Genomic DNA, 17,001 nt, shown 5'->3' with positions numbered 1-17,001 from the left:
CCACCTGCATAGGCAGAAATGCCCATTATAATAAAATAAGAGAAATCAGAGCTCACACAGAAGGATATAAGTGTTTGTTTTTTAGAGTGGGATGGTAGAGAAAAAGTGGTTTGATGTACCCTCTAGGCACTTGAGTGTGAATTTCAGAGTAATGGTGTAGCTGTAAAACTACCAGAGAAACAGTATGTAGCATTGAGGGATTATGGGTAGTGCCTTGTTCCTGAGGACAGAAATAACACGTTCTGTCCAGGAATAATGATATAAGTGCAGGACAAAAAGTGGAACGAAAGGCAAAATGTATCTGAATAAATCATGAATAAGTTTCATTGCTTAGATCATTACAGCTAAAGCATAGTTTTACTGCATCAAAGTGGGATCGTGTCTATTACATATAGATTTATAAAGGGCTAATTTGTTATTTTACTGATAGAAGTGCGATAAGTTATATATAAAAAGACTGTGAGACTTTTGAAATTTATATTCAGTGTGACTCAGTAAACTAATAACAATAATAATAATAATGTAACGCTGATATTTCTTACACAGGATTCATCTCGTATAGAAGAGCTGGAACGCGAGTCACGTTCTTTACGGCGAGAACTGGCACTGGCCCAGGAAGAGGCGAAGAAAGTGCAGGCGGCCGCAGAGCGGGAGAGGACGGAGGCGGCTCTGCAGAGAAATGCCCTGGAGGCGAGTGTGGGAGAGCTGAGCGAGGCCCTCAGCAAGGAGCGAGCACGTGCCAATGCCGTCGAGAGGGACTCCCGCAACCAAGCAGCCCAGCTGCAGGACATGACACGCCAGGTGAGCTGAGCTGCTTTGCTAATGCGTTTAGCTGTACTGATGCAGTACTTCCAGTTGCTGCTTCTACTTGGCTGAAGAAACACACACACACACACACACACACACACACACACACACACACACACACCATTTCACAGACAACTGCTATTTGCTTTGTGTCAGTGTACTTCCCAGTGGAAGGAAAATACTTACATTTTTCAACAAATATTGGTTGTAAGGTTCAAAAATGGTATCTTCGGACAGTTTGTATTACATTCAAGTTTGTATTACATTCAAGTTTGTATTACATTCAAGTTTGTATTACATTCAAGTTTTCATACAGGGTGGAGAAAAATTATGTCTCAAAATTTTAACCCTGGATAGCTGATGCCAGTAGGAACCAAAATTACTTATGTTCTGTAGGTTGATAATGCGCCATTTTTAAACTATGGAAACTTTGCGCCATGCACTCCGATTGGCCACGGGATTTCTCTGTTGGCGGATGCTCTGGACAGCACATGACCATGATTGCTTTGCGTGCCAAAGATCGCAGTGTATCCAAGGTGGACCGCATGCTCGGTGGTAGTGCGCCAGCCTTCCACTCTGGGGGCATGGGGGCGAATCCACCAGGGTTCTGACACATCCACTGTAGGGTCATGGTAAGACGTACCGGGAACAAACCCATCAACAGCAGTTAGTTCATGTACAGAAAGTCTTTTTCGAATTGTGTCGGTCCTGAAAAGGGCCTTTTTTGTAGCTAGGACATAGTTTACTTAAAGCAGATGCTCAAACTGCCGACCCTCTGACGTGACACAAGCTTGGTAACGTCAAACGGTGTTTTGCCGAACTCTTTCAAAGATTCCTGGCGTTGCCCTGATGTGATTGGCGGCATGTTGAATGCACTCCATTAATTCGTCTTCGTTTCTAGCTGGTTCGTGTCCAGGTTGGGTGAACTAGAACCTTGGAGAATCCCCACAGGAAAAAGTCCGGTGGTGTGAGGTCTGGTAATCGCAGGGGCCATGTCCATCGAGTACCTCTGCCAATTACCCGGTCATCGAAGAGTTCATTTAAATATCCGCACCCAGCATGACTGTTATGTGCGGACGCCCTATCATGCGGCAACCATGTGTGTAGCCGCATGTCCAGGGGAACATCTTCCAGCAGGCCGGGTAGAGTTTCTTACAAAAAGTGAAGGTAATTTGCCTCAGTAAGTCGAGGAGGTAGACAGACTGGCCCAATCAGATGGTCACTCACAATGCCTGCCCAAATGTTGAGCAAAAATCGTTCCTGGTGTCTGGACGTACGTAACGTGAAGATTTCCTCTTGCCCAGTAATGAATGTTTCTAGTGTTGTAAAGGCCATCCCGATGGAAGGTGCGCTCGTTGGTTAACAACACAGTGGCGGGGAAGTCAGGATCTCGTGCAACATGTAGCAGAAACTACCAGCAAAATCCTAGCCTGTGTTCATAGTCTGCCACAGGATTTAGGTCTTGGACAGGGTGGAAAGAAAATGGATGCTGGCCGTCATCCCTCAAAACCTCCCAGACTAACCGATGAGTGCCCCTCTTGTTGTGTCCAACTGCTCAAATACTTGTCGTAGGTGCTTCCTCAAAGTGCTCGAAAACATTCTCTTCAAATACAGCATCCCTTAGTTTTCGAGGTCTTCCAGCATCACCATTGTATCCCTCTAATGAGCCTGTTTCACCAAGTCGGTGGTGAATTGCTGTAAATGTTTGCGAGTGTGGATGGCATCTTGCTAGGTACCGTTCCTCATACAACCGTTGAGCTTCATGCGCATTACTGTCGGCTAGTCCACAAACAAAAACCATATCTCTTTGTTCTTCAAACGAAAACTGTGCCACCATGCATACTGTATGCCTAAATCGCAGGTCGACGTGTGTGTGCTCTGAAGTGAAGCTTACATGTGAATGCCTGTGATGTGAGGTGGAGACAAACAGCAAGACCTATTCGACATGTGTGCGTATCACATCTGGGCAGTGATGGGGGGAGGGATGTTTGTATGTGTGAGCCAACAACCATAGTGCTGCCCGTCAACCAACAAACGGCAACAGGGCAATCCCACGGCCAATCGGAGCACGTAGTGCCAAGTTTCCATAATTTAAAAATGGTGTGTTGTCGACCTAGACAACATTAATAATTTTGGTTCCTACTGGCATCAGCTATTCGGGGTTAAAATATCGTGACACAATTTTTTCCCATCCTGTAGAGTACTGCACATATTTTATCAGGTATACAAATACAGGCAACGGCCTTGCCGCAGTGGATACACCGGTTCCCATGAGATCACCGAAGTTAAGCGCTGTCGGGCGTGGCCGGCACTCAGATGGGTGACCATCCAGCCGCCATGAGCTGTTGCCATTTTTCGGGGTGCACTCAGCCTCGTGATGCCAATTGAGGAGCTACTCGACCGAATAGTAGCGGCTCCGGTCATAGAAAGCCATCATAATGACCAGGAGAGCGGTGTGCTGACCACACGCCCCTCTTATCTGCATCCTCAACTGAGGATGAAACGGCGGTCGGGTGGTCCCGATGGGACTGAGTGCTTTATACGAATACACCTTTCCTCTTCACAGGATACACAAACTGCCTCAGAATCTTCTTATAAGGTTATTGATCTTTTTTATCAATTTATATGGAAAACAGATTTTCGCTATTGTCTCGGAACCATCAACAGGCATGTCAGATTTATATAGGTGTTTAGGTTAAAAGTGTCAACTACTAAAACAAGTCATTGAAGGTACATCACCTCAAAAAAACTTTCCATAACCATTAAACTTTGGTTCATATGGAGAAGGCAGTACATCACTGATTGCATAACCACAATTGTGCCTATTTGCAGGTCTCTGTCTCCTTTGGAAAATCCTGTTGACAGATGTATTTCTTCAAAACAATAAAAATAAGATGCGTGAACTGAAAGATCTTTTTATCCCCAAAATTCTTAATTTACTCTTTGAGGAGTCAAATGAGACATGTTTTAATATGTGAGTTACAGCAAACATATTTTGGAGCAGATGAGGACACACATTGTGAGACAATAAAAAAGATAATTTCAAACATGAATTTGAAACTGGAAAAAACCCTTCTTACCAGTTGCCAACAAACTCGAGCACAAAGAAAAACAAGAAGTGACACACAATTTAGCTTTTGATGGAAGGGCTCCTTCATCCAGCATAAGAGAAGAAAATCCGATAGGAAATGATACACTCGACCTATGTACCCATAGCATGTGTTTCTGTTTTTGCTTGTCACCTGTAAGTTGAAATAAGACATTTTGTTGTGGAGAAAGTGATTGACTTTTTTAATTTCACAGTTGATATTCTTTTCTGGCAGAGGATTACTTGGTGACTAACCAACACTGCTTTTAATTCGTATGAAATGTAATTCTATTCCTTTTTTATGTTCTGTTGTAGATGTAGGCTTGACAAAGTAAAATAGATGATATTCATTTCTTTTCTAGTTCTGTTTAAGACCGCTGGTGACTGGTAATGTGTAATGATATAAACATTTTCTGTAAATATGTGATGGAAAATATAAAATGTACAATTAAGTTGAATTTTTTTCATTTATAGTTGATTATAATACCAATAATTTTGGTTCAGTTATTCATCATTTGGATTTGCAGCTCCTTGTGTTGACTGTGTTTGCAGTTAAAATTGTAGGATGTGAGGTCCACCAGTTATGCGAAACACCGTTTTTTTCTCAGTACCCAAACATGTTTCAGCACCACTATGCCATCATCAGTGGGTTTCCATTTTATTTATTCTGTAATGTGAACATTTTTGTTAAATGGTTACAAAATTATGTTGATGTTTAGTTCAAACAATTGTTCATTTCTTTTTGTTAATACCTTTACACTTGGTGTGCATGAATTTTCCGGATCACTTGTGTATTATTTACTACAGGTAGCTTGTCATCTGCAACCAAACGATGCTGATGAGAAAATTTTACTGGGAGTTAACCTATCATATAGAATGTAATTTGGTAAGTCACGATGTTTTTGCGCCTATATTCGTTTTTATTACGTTTTTGTGTGGCTAGGCCTTTTATTCTGCACATCATGGTGAGGTTAAAGAATAAATAAAATGGAAACCACTGATGATGGCACAGTGGTACTGAAACATGTTTGCAGCACAGTGGTGCTGAAACATGTTTGGGTACTGAGAAAAAATGGTGTTTTGCGTAATTGGCAGACCTGACATCCTAAAATTTTGGTTTAGTTACTAATTAAAACGTTTGTATGCTATCTTGCCTATCCTTAGGCCATTGCGGTGATTTAGAGATTGGTTTTGAACTGACTTCTATTAATAACATTAGCTTCTCACGTGTAGTAGAATGCCCAGTTTCACAGGCCGGTTTCTTGCAAGTGTTTTGTTGAACGCTGAGCCCATCTTATGTGTCGTTCTCTATTAACAACTTTGCAGGCAGTGCCCTTTGGTTCATGAAGTCGGTGCCATCATTTTTTCTACAGGTGCACGAGCTGGAGCATATCCTAAAAAGGAACCCTGTGGCAGCACAGGAGGCAGGCATTCTGCCAAAAGGTTCTCCAGAATTCTCGCCACGCGTTAAACACCTGGAAAACAGGCTCCAGCAGCTTGAACAACAGCTTAACGAGAGGGAGCAGCAGCACAGAGCTGCAATAGCAGATGCCGAGAAGCAGCGTCAGGAACTGAAGGTACTCTTGACTTCCACTGCCTTTCATGGAAAAATGATTTTTCTACTGGGCTTACTCTGCACGATTCTCATATCACTATATCATTCAAGTGAAAAATAGCCTCCCTGATGAGGCAAGGTTTGTTAAATTACAGCAGTCTTCATTTAGTTCTGACTGTATTCACTTCATTTGCAAATAAGTTTTCAGCTTGTGAGTAAAAAATTGAAGTAGGTTGGAAGTTGTACACTAAAAGTAGATTTGTATTTTGTGCTCCAATGTAATAGGTTCTCTATTAGGGCAGCATTATCCCCTTGATTGAACTCGCAGACCAGTCTTCCTGCAGACAAGTAAACCAAGTACTGAAAGTACCGACACACTCAAAATTTATCAGTAGCAGTTTTGAGAGGTTTTCTCTGTGGTGCTTTAGGATCCTGTCACATATGGCATAGATTCAGTTTTTATATTGAAATTGTTTCTGTCCAGTATTAAATTCTGTTAATCAGTTACATTTTAGCCTTTTCACCCCTCTTGAGAGCATTCGCAGAAAACCAAATCCTACTTCTCTCTCTCTCTCTCTCTCTCTCTCTCTCTCTCTCTCTCTCTCTCTCTCTCACACACACACACACACACACACACACACACACACACACACACTCCAAATTATTGGTGTTAAAAAAATCTCATTTAATGAAGTCATCTTATGTCTATTCTGTATTATCCATCTTACCAAATGCTGTTGCAACAAAGAATGCAACTTTCTGGCTGCTGAAAGAATGTTAGAGTTCAGTTCTTACTGACTCCCTGTGCATATTAATGCTTCAGTGGTAGCACAATATTCATAATGGTTTCATTCCAATCCCCGCTAAAGTCTGGCATCCTGTTTGTTTGTTTGTTTTTCCAAAATAATAATAATAATAATAATAGAGAGAGAGAGAGAGAGAGAGAGAGAGAGAGAGAGAGAGAGAGAGAGAGAGAGAGAGGAAGGATTAATCTGCTGCAGATAAATAACTATTTACCAAATAAAAAAGGTGCTGAGCAGTGAAGTACACAGCCGAAACACAAAATATTGAATAGTCTGAAGTTTCCATTTGTTTTGTGCTAGGCCACCATATGGTATGTGGAGAAATTTGCTTCAGATACAAGTGCCATGTCCTTTCCTTTCATTTCCTTTCTTGTTCCACCTGTGATTGGTGTGGGAGAAGAAAGATTGCCTATCAGCCTCTGTATAAGCTGTAATTTGTCTCATTTTTCCCATTGTGGTCATTTTATGAGGTGTGTGAGAATCATAATTATGTTACTTGACTCTTCTTGCTATGCACAGTTTAAGAATTTTATCTGTAAACTTTGCTGTGATACACTGCCACTGGAATTTGTTCAATGTATCCTCGATATTCTTACTGTAAGTAAATGAACTCGTGATGAAACCTGTTGATCTGATTTGGAGTTTCTCTGTATCTTCTATTGATTCTGCCTAGTAAACAACTCTGACTCATTGTAGTTTGTACTGAGAAAACAAGAGCCCATCACACTCTTGTAGTATCTTCAAAGGAGATAGAATCAATCATTTACATGGAATGGTTTAAAATCTCACTGACTCCCAGTCTGGATATGTAAGTTTTCATCCCCAAAAGCATTTATACTGTTTTGTGTGGTGGCAGTGGCTCCACATTTCATAACATTACTTTGTTCAACTCCTGTATAGTCTACTGATATCATTGTCTTTTAGTGTGGCAGTGCTTGAATTGATATAGATTGCTGTGTCCTATTGTTGTTCATCGTACATGTTGAGGTTCGGCGATTTCCCGACACTAAGTGCAGTGCAATGTGATGAATCATATAAAATTCCTGTGAAGACAGTTCACAAAGAATATCAATCATTTGCTTAATAAATTACAAATGGGTGACAAGATAAATGTGCAGAATGAGTTTTCACTCTTCAGTGGAGTGTGTGCTGATATTAAACTTCCTGGCAGATTAAAACTGTGTGCCGGACTGAGGTTCGAGCTCAGGGCCTACCCCTTTGCGGGCAATGTTCTGCCAAATGAGCTACTTAAGTACAACTCAAGACCTGTCCTCACAGCTTTACTTCCACCAGTACTTCATCTCCTATCTTCCAAACTACACAGAAGTTCTCCTACAAAACTTGATGAACTAGCACTCTTGGAAGAAAAGATATTGCAGAGGTAGAGAACTTTCCCTGGGAAGGCAAAGGTCCTGAGTTTGAGTCACAATGCGGCACACAGTTTTAATCTGCAAGGAAGTTTCAAGATAAATATGCTGCTTCATCGTTATACCATGTCGGTTTTTGTGTTTTCATCATTTTGGTAACATCCATACATTGTTAAATTTAAGAAGTTAGTTGACTGACAGTCATTCCTTCCATCACTTGCTGACTGAAAGACATAACTTTTGTTGTTACCCAAATTTAATCCATCACAATTGATTTATGTTATCATATGAAGCATAAAATGTGGTATTTTTGTTTGTTAGCCAGTTACTGAAATATGCTGTATTTTTTATTACAAAAGAGACAAATGATTAAAATTGTCTTACAGTCGCAGTACGAGGAGCAGGTGTCAGACTTGGAGCTACAGCTGCACACAATAAAACTGCGGCAGCAGCATGGGGTTTCCCCAGCGTCTACGGCCCCTGCTGCTCCTTCTGCAGCTGCCCCTGCCTCAGCCACCTCACAGGGTCCCACGCCAACACCCACACCCACTCCCACCCCTGCCCCAGCTCCCACAAACCCTTCCAAAGTGCTGCGGCCGCGATCTGCCCCCACCACAGTAGACGCGCACCTGCTGGCGACGGTGCGTGGCCTGCAGCAGGAGCTGACAGCACGCGAAGCGGAGGCGCGCAAGCTGGCGCGTGAGCTCGAGGAGATGCGGCGGGTCAACCGCCGGCTGCAGAAGGAGAGGGAGCGACACCTGCAGCAACAGCAGCAGCACCAGCACCAGCAGCACATCCACACTGCCTCGAAAGGTAACGCAAGGTACTCGCTCACACACACATTTCTGGCATGCTTTCTATAGTGGTAGCCAGAAGTGTAGCAATGTGTGTAGATGTAGGTATAGCGAAGACTGGATGGCAAATTCCTCATTAGGATTCAGGCTTAGTTATAGGAGGGTAATAAATCTTTCTATGTTTTTAATAGTTCCTTGCTTTCAGTTTTGCTGCATGTAAATTAGTGTAGATAAACTAGTTGTAATCTTGTATACAGCTTTGTAACAGCTCCTGAAGACTTCGTAAAATTATTGATCAAGTAAAATCCCCCTATCAAGGATTATTGTGAGTTTAATTTTGAAGCCAATAATGTCCTTGCTGATTGTGGTTTACAAATTTCTGAGCATCTCATATTGCATGTGTTTAATTATTCTTAATGATACAGTGAAAACTACAACTTAAATGAAAACTTTCTGGTATGCTTAATCATTGTCATTATGTCAACCTCTGTTCTCTGTATTCGGAACTGCTGGTACTGGTGAGCAGAGCTACTTCGTGTTATCATTCGAACCTGTAGTTCCCTGTGAACCAGTCCTTGCTTGTGATGACGTGGTCTAGGAAGAGTAGAGTAGAGGAACTTAATTTTTTTTAACTGTTTGCACCAAGCATTCATATTTATATCAAAGGGAAACCCAGGATGGGATGTAATGATATTATGAAAAGGATAGTTACTACTCACCATATAGCAGATATGCTGAGTAGCAGGTAGCCACAGTGAAAAGACTGTCAGAAAGTGAGTGATCGGCCAACAAAGCCTTCATCAGAAATAGACAACATATACGCACATACTCATACAAAAGCAACTCACTCACACATAACGACAGTCTCTGGCTGCCGAGACCAGACCAGCAGCCAGAGACTGTGGTCTCGTGTGTGTGTGTGTGTGTGTGTGTGTGTGTGTGTGTGTGTGTGTGTGTGTGTGTGTGTGTGTGTGTGTACTTCTAACGAAGGCCATGTTACCTGAAATCTCACTTTCTGATGGTCTTTTTGTTGTGACTGTGATTCAGCATCTCCATTATATGGTAAGTAGCAATTACCCTTTTCATAATATTGTCATGTGGCTATTAGTTTCTTGAGTACAAAAACAATGTGTGTAAAAACCTGAAGTCTTTAAGTAAGGATATTTTGGTCAGGAGAAATAAACCTTAATAGTGTTCAGTACTTTCATGCCAAATATTGATGACTAATAATTTTCATTTACAAATAAGAAACCTGAAATGGGAGTGATAGCTGCTTGGCTCAAATCAAATAAAAGTACAATACATTTATACGTAGAGAAGTTGATAGATGTGCAGGCTTTTGGAAACAAGGTTTCCCTTTGTCAGTGAAATTGCCAGAAGTACTTGAGAAGTATGTACCATTCAGGGAATAAGAAAGAAAATCAGCAAGGACTTACTATTTCTTGTATTTCTTTAGATTCCATGATTATCTACAGAAACTTTTTTCACACTTCAGCAAAACTGCTAGTTTTTCATTGAAAGGTGGGAAAGTTTCCTGTAATTGTCATAATTTATTAGCATTTGAATTTACGAAGAGAGCTTTTGCTGAGGGATTGTAATTTTTCCTCCTATCTATGTAATTATGTAGTTCTCAATTCCTTTGAGCAATCAGTCATTCATGATATGAAACACAGTCATAGCTCAGTCACTCAAAATGATTCAGAAATTTTACTTGTTAGAATGAAATCAGGCGATGATTCTTCTTCTCTGGAGGCTCGTGCTTTGCGGCAGTCTGCTAATCTGTACAAATAAAATGCCTCGTAATTTTGGGAGTGTTGTATAATCAGTCGGGAAACCTCAGATCAAGCGGATATTTGGCTTTGATGACGTTTAACCTTCCGAAGAAGTAATGGAGCTCTTGGATTATTAAATGCAGGTTCGTATCCAGTCTTTCGGAAGTTCCCTTCTGATTAACAACTACGCAATATATCGATGAATATCGTTAATTCTCAAATGTCAAATACACACCTTTTGTATGAAGGAGCAATATATATATATATATTTCCCTTTTAATTGTACAATTTCGTATCAGTTATCTTCTGTCATAAATCTCAATAATCAGATTACAGTTCTTCAAACAAAGCTCAGGCTAATCAGCACGAAGACAATCTCAGAAGCTTTTTTTCTAACAACCACCAGAGAGAGTACTACAAAGAATAATTATGCACTCATGGCATAGCTATTGTATAAAACTACTTTGCGCATGGATTCTGCGAGTATGAAGATAGAAAATTAGTAAACGTCATTCAAAGGTAGAATTGTATCAGAATAATTCATCAAATATAAAGAGATATTACAATTGCCCCTCGCAGCGAGCAAAGTTACTGATAAAACACTTTGCGAGCTAACAGAAAAAATTTGTTGGGTTGTTTATTCAAAAGAGGAATATTTTGAATTAATAGAATTTTACTATAGAGAGTATGTGTAACATGTTAAGACAGTAAGTTACGAGAATACCTAAGCTTTAGCTTTTACATGTACCTGGGTATACCCGCATCCCGAGTACATAACCAGGGAAGATGTAGATTGGTCTAATTACGAAAAAGGTCTACTCATTTGGGAACTGGCCTTCACAGGGAAACCCTGGAAAGCCCGGAAGAATAGACCCCAGCTCAGGCATTAAAGAAGATAGGAAAGCCCAAATCCAATTGAAATATATAGAAGCTCCATAGATTAGATCGAAGGAAAAGTGCCTCATAGCCAAAAAAAATTTTACAGTATTGAAAAAATTTTCAAAATTCTTCTTTCGACGATGTAGCCGGCGATCTCGTTGTGAGGTCGATGGAACAGGAACACTGGGTATGGACAGCGGGTAGGCGACGCACAGCATTTGGTGGAAGCGGTACGGAGGACAGGCGATCGCTTATGGTACAGGACAGAAGCTGGTAGTGTGCCGTAGAAACAGCAAGATGATCTCAGGAACAGATGGTCAGGGACGTGAACATGGAACAGATTTAAAGTGGAATTAGAAAAGGTTCTGACTGAATAAATCCCTGGAAGAGACTGGATTAAGGCAACGAAGTCCATATTTCATCGTTGAACTCAAAATCGGAGTGGATTCTTATATTCTTCCATCTGTACTAGACTGGAACATCCATCAGTCCTGACAATCATGATTTTTAGTCCTCAATACCCCGGTTGTTTTGCATTACAACTGCTGATTTTCCAAAACATTGCCAAATAGACTGTGGGCATTTAAATTTTGTTGTAGCTCATATCGAATGTATTCCTCTCAATTTTATTTATTTTTTTTTTTTTTTAAGTCTTCATTTTGTTATAGTGCAGGCGGAAGTAGAGCATTGAATCTGTCCGAGGTTTGCTTTCAGTTACGAAATTATGGATAAAATTTAAGTTTACAGCTGATGAAAAATTTTAAACATAGGCATATGACACTGACTCCATAAAAGGAATAATTTCTAGAAAAAATTTCTCTGAAAAATTTTCATTAATCTTATAATTAATTGATTTATAGACCCACCTGCAAGTAAATATCATTAATGATGACGTATGTTCATTTAACAAATCATCCACTCGCAGAATCTTCTTCATTCTCTCATGAACATTTATGGAAATATATTTCAACAATTATGTCCATAATATGAAACACACAAACTGCTATTCTTAAAATGTTAATTAAAATTCTTAAATTAATTCTCCTGGTAGAGAAGGCATAATGAAAAATCTAAAAATTATAATAATTGTCTCTCGCGCAACCAGAGAGTTTCTTCAATTGTTTGCAGTAGTGACATTATCGACTGTTGCTCCGTTTCACAGTTAATTTGTTTTCTCATGCGAACAGCGCACATCATACACGCAGTGTATTTACCTACGTATCCCGCACTGTTCAAGTTTCACACGCAAGCCTCACATAAGTGCCGTGTCTTGAGGAAATGTAGATGCACTTTCATTGTATATCACTATGGCTTATGCTCATAGTCCACACTTACAAGCACTAGTAATTAACAATTTCTTCTACCTATCTTAAAATTTTGTGCTAATCTCACTGTCTCTTAACCTATCACAGAAGTAATCTCACTGTCTCTTAACCTATCACAGGAGTAATCTCACTGTCTCTTAACCTATCACAGGAGTAATCTCACTGTCCCTTAACCTATCACAGGAGTATTCTCACTGTCTTCTACCCTCTAAACAACATAAACATCTTGATATTTATATACGCATTTGACTCATAGTCAAATTCCACTCTAAATTCTTCTCCATATTTGGTATCACAGATCTACGATCCTTCAAAAAATTTCTTAATATCATTACGTGGGAACAATCCCTTTATTCTTTTCGATTTGGGGTATGCCAACAAGTATGATCCAAGATTTGGTATATTTACAATAACATATGGTCCGGTATAAGTAAGATTCCATTTCTTTATGTTCTTCATCAGTTTCGAGGAATAGATGTGTCGCCTCAATAAAACCTTTTCTCCAAGATGAAACATCTGAATCCGGTGAATCCTTTTATCATATGTCAATTTCCGTTGTATTGCCTTTTTAGTTAAATTGACAAGGGCGAGTCGAATCTTTTCCTCCCATTTTAAATTTTAGTCTTCATACTTTTCTTCCATTGCCTCCAGGTTTTGTAATGACTAAGAACGGAGAACAATATGGACTAGTTGATGGCTCAATCAAGTTCCATTCTAACATTCTATTTATCTCCCTTTGAACAGATTGTTTTAAACGCCAGGGGATTGGATAGTGTGTGTAACAGTAAGTCTGATGTGGCTTCACTTGTAGGTGACAAATATACCCTTTAATAATTCCTGGTTTCTCATGAAAAATCTCTTCATATGCCTCTAACAAATAATGAAGCTGCTGCCTTTGTTCTCCGGTAAGCTGATTTGATTCACTAGCTTTTATCATTGTTGTTTGGTTAAAGTCCTCCTGTTGTATCAGATCCTTTGAAAGCTCCTTCCAACGACCATTTGTAGTGTCAATTAATTGAATTATGGCACCACGACAATATTTCTCATGCACTGTTTCCTTTCTATTTAAATCCAGTGCTTTCTCTTCTCCATTTAATCTAAATTTAACTATTCCTTCCAAAAAATCAATCGGACAATCGTACTCCTGCATACTCCCAATACCAAGAATACAGTCCACTAATAACTTCTCCACTACAAGGAACGTGCATTTTATTGCTACATTTCCCATTTTCAAATCTAATTGTTTTTGTATTTTGACATTGAGAGAGCGTGCTCCAACAGCTCCGATGATTTTGCAGTTCTGTACCAGCAAAATTGGTACCTTCTTCTTCCTAATAATTCTTCTAAAAAGAGCGCCTGATATGACATTGGCGGAAGCGGCGGTGTCTAATATCACATTCGTTGGAACTTCCTCTATTTCAACAAATACTTCCGATACGGGAACACTCGATCTGTCATTATGACACGTTATTAAATTCTTTAACTCTTCAGTCAACAGCTCACCATCATTATACCTTAACAATTGTAATTTTACTGTTTCGCTCCTAACAGGTCCCCTGACTGCTCCTCCGGGGCACGATGCGGTCATGTTTAGTTTGACTGGTTGTTGGTCCGATTGGTATTTGTCTCTTCAGCTACTTCAGTGATTATCGGTTGTTGTGGTGAATTCGGTCTATATTGTCTTGCTTGATTCGTGTAATTATTGTTGTTGTTCTGCTGGTGTTGGTAGAACTGTCTTGTGTTGCCATACATTGGATTATATTGATTAAAATTCCTATTGTTCCTAAAATAGCCCCTCGCTGCACCATTACTAAAGTTTCCATTATGTTAATAGTTATTGTTTGCATTTAGTCCATTTCTAAGTCTCCTCGGAGAGTGTAGTAGGTTATGATTATTGTTACTGCTACCATAACTGCCATTCCCATTCGAGTTGCAGCTCGGATTCGCTTCTATTGCTCTTCTTTGATATGACATTTCTCTTCCCCTTTTATTGTCCTCCTCAATTATATCAATATTAATTTCTTTGCGTGTTTTTGGTATTTGCGTTGTTTAATTCATAAATTTTGGGCGTATTGTAGTATTTGAGAGTTGTAGCATCACGTTTTAGTACCTGAATAGTGTAAATTCGCGCAGTCGTCTGTCTTCTGTGTTTGTTTTGAACGGCCAGTGTTGGTTGGTCACAGCCAGTGTGCTCCCTGCCGCCGTTGGATAAGCAGCTGCAGCAGCAAGTCGTATACTCTTAGCTCACTTATTTGTTACATAGTTTAATTCTTAAATTCTTTGTGTGTTTTTGGTATTTGCGTTGTTTAATTCATAAATTTCGGGCGTATTGTAGTATTTGAGAGTTGTAGCATCGCGTTTTAGTACCTGAATAGTGTAAATTTGCGTAGTCGTCTGTCTTCTGCTTTTGTTTTGAACGGCCAGTGTTGGTTGGTCACAGCCAGTGTGCTCCCTGCCGCCGTTGGATAAGCAGCTGCAGCAGCAAGTCGTATACTCTTAGCTCACCTATTTGTTACGTAGTTTAATTCTTAATTTCTTTGCGTGTTTTTGGTATTTGCGTTGTTTAATTCATAAATTTTGGGCGTATTGTAGTATTTGAGAGTTGTAGCATCGCGTTTTAGTACCTGAATAGTGTAAAATCGCATAGTCTCCTTCTGCCGCCGAGCAGTGTGTCAGCAGTGCGCAAGTAGCAGCATTACTGCATTTACTAGGCAATCTTGTATTTTAATAACCGTTTAAATTTTGTGTCGAATTGTTTGTGCTCTCTGTAGATTAGTTCAGACGTTCTTTGCACAACAGCTTTTAGCATGGATAGGGACTGCAACTGCTGTGTTCGGATGCAGGCTGAGTTGGCATCCCTTCGCTCCCAGCTTCAGACAGTGTTGGCTTCGGTCACACAGCTTGAGGCTGTTGCCAATGGGCATCACTGTGGGGGTCCAGATGGGGGTTTGTCGGGGACGGCCAGCTCGTGCCACACATCCCCCGATCGGACTACGACTGTGGCTGCCCGGGATACTGCCCACATTGAGGCTGATCCCTCACCTGTGGTAGAGTGGAAGGTCGTCTCAAGGTGTGGCAGGGGGCAAAAGACATTCCGGAGGGCTGAACGGAAGGCCTCTCCAGTTTGTCTGACGAACCGGTTTCAGGCTCTGTCTCAGGCTGATACTGATCTTCGGCCGGACATGGTTGCTTGTCCTGTTCCAGAGGTTGCCCCTCAGTCTGCAAGATCTGGGCGGTCGCAGAGGGTGGGCTTACTGGTAGTTGGTAGCTCCAACGTCAGGTGCGTAATGGGACCCCTTAGGGATATGACAGCAAGAGAGGGGAAGAAGACCAATGTGCACTCCGTGTGCATACTGGGGGGAGTCATTCCAGATGTGGAAAGGGTCCTTCCGGATGCCATGAAGGGTACAGGGTGCACCCATCTGCAGGTGGTCGCTCATGTGAGCACCAATGATGTGTGTCGCTATGGATCGGAGGAAATCCTCTCTGGCTTCCGGTGGCTATCTGATTTGGTGAAGACTGCCAGTCTCGCTAGCGAGATGATGGCAGAGCTCACCATCTGCAGCATCGTCGACAGGACTGACTGCGGACCTTTGGTACAGAGCAGAGTGGTGGGTCTGAATCAGAGGCTGAGACGGTTATGCGACCGTGTGGGCTGCAGATTCCTCGACTTGCGCCATAGGGTGGTGGGGTTTCGGGTTCCTCTGGATAGGTCAGGAGTCCACTACACACAGCAAGCGGCTACACAGGTAGCAGGGGTTGTGTGGCGTGGACTGGGCGGTTTTTTAGGTTAGATGGCCTCTGGCAAGTACAGAAAGGGCACCAGCCTCAAAGGGTGCGGAACAAAGTCAGGACATGCGGGGGACAAGCAGCAATCGGTATTGTAATTGTAAACTGTCGAAGCTGCATTGGTAAAGTACCGTAAGGAGGGCTATGCCTGAAGCGTTCAGTGAATTCGAAAGTAAAAGTCTATGTACCGACTTGACAGAAAATCCTAGGAAGTTCTGGTCTTACGTTAAATCAGTAAGTGGCTCGAAACAGCATATCCAGACACTCCAAGATGATGATGGCATTGAAACAGAGGATGACACGCATAAAGCTGAAATACTAAACACCTTTTTCCAAAGCTGTTTCACAGAGGAAGATTGCACTGCAGTTCCTTCTCTAAATCCTCGCACAAACGAAAAAATGGCTGACATCAAAATAAGTGTCCAAGGAATAGAAAAGCAACTGGAATCACTCTACAGAGGAAAGTCCACTGGACCTGACGGCATACCAATTCGATTCTACACATAGTACGCGAAAGAACTTGCCCCCTTCTAACAGCCGTGTACCGCAAGTCTCTAGAGGAACGGAAGGTTCCAAATGATTGGAAAAGAGCACAGGTAGTCCCAGTCTTCAAGAAGGGTCGTCGAGCAGACGCACAAAACTATAGACCTGTATCTCTGACGTCGATCTGTTGTAGAATTTTAGAACATGTTTTTTGCTCGCGTATCATGTCGTTTTTGGAAACCCAGAATCTACTCTGTAGGAATCAACATGGATTCCGGAAACAGCGATCGTGTGAGACCCAACTCGCTTTATTTGTTCATGAGACCCAGAAAATATTAG

At 41.1% G+C, this 17,001-nt stretch overlaps 1 protein-coding gene and 1 pseudogene across 1 annotated transcript in view; both read left to right on the top strand.

Moving 5' to 3' along the window:
- The window catches only part of LOC124595126 (centrosomal protein of 162 kDa), a 241,962-nt gene that overhangs the window by 192,430 nt on the left and 32,531 nt on the right, over positions 1-17,001 (top strand). The window contains exons 9-11 of the mRNA XM_047133724.1: positions 547-801; positions 5,269-5,472; positions 8,007-8,433. Of these exons, the coding sequence (XP_046989680.1) occupies positions 547-801; positions 5,269-5,472; positions 8,007-8,433 (886 nt within the window). The remainder of the gene's footprint in view (positions 1-546; positions 802-5,268; positions 5,473-8,006; positions 8,434-17,001) is intronic.
- Positions 3,042-3,158, top strand: LOC124597189 (annotated as a pseudogene).

Source organism: Schistocerca americana, chromosome 2, assembly GCF_021461395.2.
Source record: "Schistocerca americana isolate TAMUIC-IGC-003095 chromosome 2, iqSchAmer2.1, whole genome shotgun sequence".
Taxonomy (NCBI): domain Eukaryota; kingdom Metazoa; phylum Arthropoda; class Insecta; order Orthoptera; family Acrididae; genus Schistocerca; species Schistocerca americana.
This window is presented reverse-complemented; position numbering and strand designations above follow the sequence as displayed.